The sequence below is a fragment of the Arabidopsis lyrata genome (assembly GCF_000004255.2).
Source record: "Arabidopsis lyrata subsp. lyrata unplaced genomic scaffold ARALYscaffold_793, whole genome shotgun sequence".
NCBI lineage: Eukaryota > Viridiplantae > Streptophyta > Magnoliopsida > Brassicales > Brassicaceae > Arabidopsis > Arabidopsis lyrata.
The window spans coordinates 1-4,441 of record NW_003302048.1 but is presented as its reverse complement, the minus strand read 5'-3'; the positions used below and the strand labels follow the sequence as shown (position 1 = coordinate 4,441).

At 40.1% G+C, this 4,441-nt stretch overlaps 1 protein-coding gene across 1 annotated transcript; it reads right to left on the bottom strand.

The window, feature by feature from the left end:
* Nucleotides 1-1,001: 1,001 nt before the first annotated feature.
* Nucleotides 1,002-4,413, bottom strand: LOC110227255. Its single transcript, XM_021020900.1, has 3 exons — nucleotides 2,967-4,413; nucleotides 1,894-2,871; nucleotides 1,002-1,825 (listed from the first exon to the last, which is right to left on the bottom strand). Exons 1-3 carry the CDS (start codon nucleotides 4,398-4,400, stop codon nucleotides 1,508-1,510), a joined length of 2,730 nt encoding a protein of 909 aa, XP_020876559.1. The 5' UTR covers nucleotides 4,401-4,413; the 3' UTR covers nucleotides 1,002-1,507.
* Nucleotides 4,414-4,441: the final 28 nt, after the last annotated feature.

Sequence of the window (4,441 nt, the reverse complement as noted above, 5' to 3'; positions counted from 1 at the left end):
GAAGATGATTGCTAGTGTATCACGCGTGAGGAATATGTCATCAATCTGAATACTTCAGCTTTCTTATTTTCCTATAAATCAACAACGACCAAAACAAAGAAAATATATCCAATGTTATATATTCCCATGCTGCAAATTTTATCAATTGATAAAAAAAAAAAAAAGTGAGGACGTATTTTTTACCTTGGAGTAGTTTTTCCAGGGGAAAAATGTCGTTTAATAGCCCAACTTTCAAAAAATGGCCATTTTAACTTCGAACTCTGTAAATGGCCATTTTATACGTGAACAAAAAGTTGACCAGCCATTTGAACCAAATAAATGTGTTGACCAGGCCGAATCGACACACCGTTAACACTCGCTAACAGAACCGCTAACACCCGTTAGCAGCCGTTAAGGAGTCTCCGTCTGTTATGAAACGACGTCGTTTTACCCTAAACTAAACCCCCAAAATCGAGAGATCAAATCCCTAAATTTCAATTCTCTGAACTTTCAATCTCAATTTTCAACGTTCCCAATTTCGATTCTTTGAACTTTCAATCTCAATCTTCATCGAATTCTCGAGAGTGAGCTCAAGAAATGAGTTGCAATTCTGGAATTTCTTCTGTTAAAGATGGTGGATGTGGGTTTCGTGGGTTTCCGTCGAAGTGTCATTGCGGGTTAGACGTCGTCATCTATACATCGGCGACGAAGCAGAACCCTGGAAGACCTTTCTTCCGCTGTCCAACCAAACAAGAGGTAAGTAGATTCGATTTTATATCTACTTGGGTTTCGCAGATTAAACATAATCTGTTGTAAATGCACAGGATCATTTGTTTAAATGGGTCGAAGATGGTATATACGAGGAGGTTGTCGATGCTCTTCCAAAATTCTCCATCATTGACAGAGAGATAGACAATGCCAAATCTGAAGTTGCTGTCGAGATTGAAGAGTTAAAGGTCATGATCAAAGAATTGAAGGAAGAAGGACTGTGGAGCAAAAGGGAAATAAAGAAATGGAAAATGATGATCAAAGTGTGTTTAGTAAGCCTTTGTGTTGCTGTCATTGTCTTTGTTATCCTACTGTTTGGTGTTGGAGACAAAAGACAGAATTTAGTTCTTGGTTCCTAGTTGTGCATTAGTGTCTTATTTGGTTTGTGTCTTTGTCTTTGGTCTTAGTTCATGTTTCTCTCGTTTGTGTCTTCTCTTGTTTTAGTTTTGTGTTGTGTCTTGTATAAGTTTCTATGTTTTGCAATGAAACATGTTTGGTCTTGGTTCATTATCAAACATGTTTGTATTTTAGTACTGAAAATCACTAGTTAAGAGAGAACCAAGAGACTAGTTTCAGAAACCATTCATACATTACAAGAATGCCATGTCATAAAGACAAGTTCAAACAACAAAAAAGAAATCCGAGACTAAGATAATGTCTTAAAGACAAGTTCATACAACAATAAAAAAGCCGAGACTAAGCTTATGTCATAAAGACAAGTCAATTATGTCAAACAACAAAAAGATACCCGAGACTAAGCTTAAGTGGAACAGTCAAACCATGAAGCCAATCTACCAAGTCCTTGTGGTTCTGCTTGTGCTTGGGGTTGTGCTGCAGTTCCATGTCGTCGATCAGCTTGTGATCCTTGTGGTTGTGAATTTGATGTTCCTTGTCCTTGTGAACTCGATGGTCTTTGTCTTTGTCTTTGTGATCCTTGTCCTTGTGAACTTGATGCTCCTTGTCTTTGTCTTTGTGAACCTTGTGATCTCTGTACATGTCCTTGTGATCCTGCAACTTGCCCTTGTGATCCTGCTACTTCTCCTTGTGATCCTGGATAAGTTTCAATAGCTTGTGCTTCCTAATTCAAATTTTACAGTCAGTTTTATGCAACAAAACATAGCAAAATAGATACAAAGAAATACAAACCTCATATTTCCTTGGTCTCCCTCTTGGTCTTTTTTGTACACGCAGAACAGTAGCATTTTTACATGTGGCCTTGGTGTGTCCTTCTTGCTGGCAGTTAGAGCATGTCATGATTCTCTTTTCTCTTGACATCTTGTTCTTATTTGAAGAAGCTGCAGATTCATTTCTTCCTTTCTTTCTTGCATAGTTACTTGGCCTTCCCGAGTTACCTCTTCTCCATGGTGGTGGCAAGACAGGCAACTTCTGCAATCTAGGCCACAATGGCATCCCTTGGACAGGTCTGATACCATCTCTGTATGTTTCTCGCCACCTTAACTTTGTGTAATAATCATTGACATAGTCTTCAACTTTCTCCTTTCTTCCTATTATCACACATGTTGCATGAATACATGGGATCCCAACCATTTGCCACTTTCTGCAGCCACAAGTCTTCAAATCCATATCAACAAAGTAGCCAACCCCATTATGATATATCTCATGCAGGTTGTTTCTCGACATATATCTCTCACAGCTTTGTGCCCCAACAATCATCCTTTCAATCTCAGCATGAGCTCTTGGTGTGAACCTAGTCTGCAACTTGTCTGCAATGATATACCTTTTAGCTGTTCTGACCATGCACTGCCTCCTAATGTCCTCTAGAAGATCCAACAATGGCTTCCTCCTGGCTTGTCTAATAGTCCTATTGAAAGACTCACTGAGATTATTGAGGTTGTCATTGCAACATGTACCTGTTCTAAAGAATGCTCTAGACCAAGTCATCGGACTAGTTAGTTGCAGAGAGTTATGAGCTTGACGATTATACTTCTTTAGATCCTCCATGTGATTATTGAACTCTTCTATGGTGTAGCTGCGTGCTATCTTCCAAAATAGACGTTGCAGCTCAATGTCATGGCTGTCTCTTTTCCAATTATCCATGATGTGTTTTGAACATTGTCGATGCTCAGCTTGTGGGAGAATGGTATGGATAGCCTTGACTAGACCCTGCAAAAACAGAATAAAAACAAGATAAAAACAGAAGCTTAATTCCCAAACTTGCAGAAAACAAAACAAGAGATATATGCAAAACAGATACTAACCGATTGTTTATCTGAAAGGATGGCTAGATCAGACATTTGACAAAGTCCCAAACTTGCAGAAATCTGTCTCAGAAACCAGTCCCAGTTGTCATCGTTTTCAATCTCTACAACTGCCCAAGCAATAGGCACAATCCGATTATCCCCATCTCTTCCAACTGCGGCTAAGAGATGTCCTTTTATGTCCCATTTCAGAAAAGCTCCATCTATTCCTATCACAGGTCTACAAGTTTGTTTCCATGAATCCCTTTGAGCTTGAAAACAAATATATAACCTATAGAACCTCTGCTTGCTTCCAATCACTGGCCCTGCAATTGTCTCTATGTTGAATTCTGTCCCTGGATTCCGAGTTAAAACCTCTGATTGATAATCCCAGATTCTTGCAAAATGAATATCATGACTAGCACGTTTTTCTCTCAACACTTTAGTCTTTGCCTTAGCACACTGATCCGGAGTCACTTCCAACTTGTATTCTCTCTTGATCTCAGCAACCATCTCATGTTTGGTGAGCTTTGGATTCACTCTCAGCCTTTCTTCAAATAAGAATGCAATGGTTGATCGCTTCAACATCTTTGAATATCCAGACCTCACACATATATGCTCATTGACATAGGTTCTTATCTGCATCTTATGTTTCGTCTTCTCATAAGAACAATAAACTCTCCACTGACATTTAACACCATCATCACGAATATAGACACACTTCGCAGCAACAACCATAGCCTCAGATCTATAGAGTTTAATGTCATACCTTGTCTTTAAAGAGTACATCAAAAGAGCAAGCTTGAAGTCCTCAGGAGAGTTGAAAGTCTTCTTCAGTGCTAGGATGGTCTCTGGATCGTCAACATCAGTACGAGCTTCCTCTTCTACAGCTCTGTCTTCATCATCATCGTCGGATGACAGAAGATCTGGAATCTTGTCGTCGTCCCATATATCGTCTCCGCTGTCACAATCACTAGCAGCTTCATACTCTCTATAATCCTCTGGGAAATCTTTTTCGATGTCAAGGTTAACATCTTCTTCGACACCTAAACCACCATTATCGTCTTTATCTCCACCACCTACAACATCATCAACATCATCACAGTCTTCATCACCATACACCGCGCAGTCGTCTTCAATGTCAGGCTCAGGATCAATTTCGGGCTCTTCATCCTCCTCTTCAACTCTGACTTTCCTTCGTTTTCTTCGTCGACCTGGAGCACGAGCTTCAGCTTCATCTCCCACAACAGACTCTGAAACTACATTCGTTGGAGCTTCCTCTTCTCTACCACAAGACTCTGATACAACATTGGTTTGAGCTTGCATTCCATCTCCGATACCATCTTCTTCGCCTCGCGGTGGTGCTTCAACTCCATCTCTCATAGAACTCTCAGATTCGCCAAGCATTGGAGAGCCCATCCTCAAAATGACGCCTTTGTGTCTAACTTTTGGCATTAGGGAAGATGAAGCTCAATTTGGGTAAAATCGGAGATTCG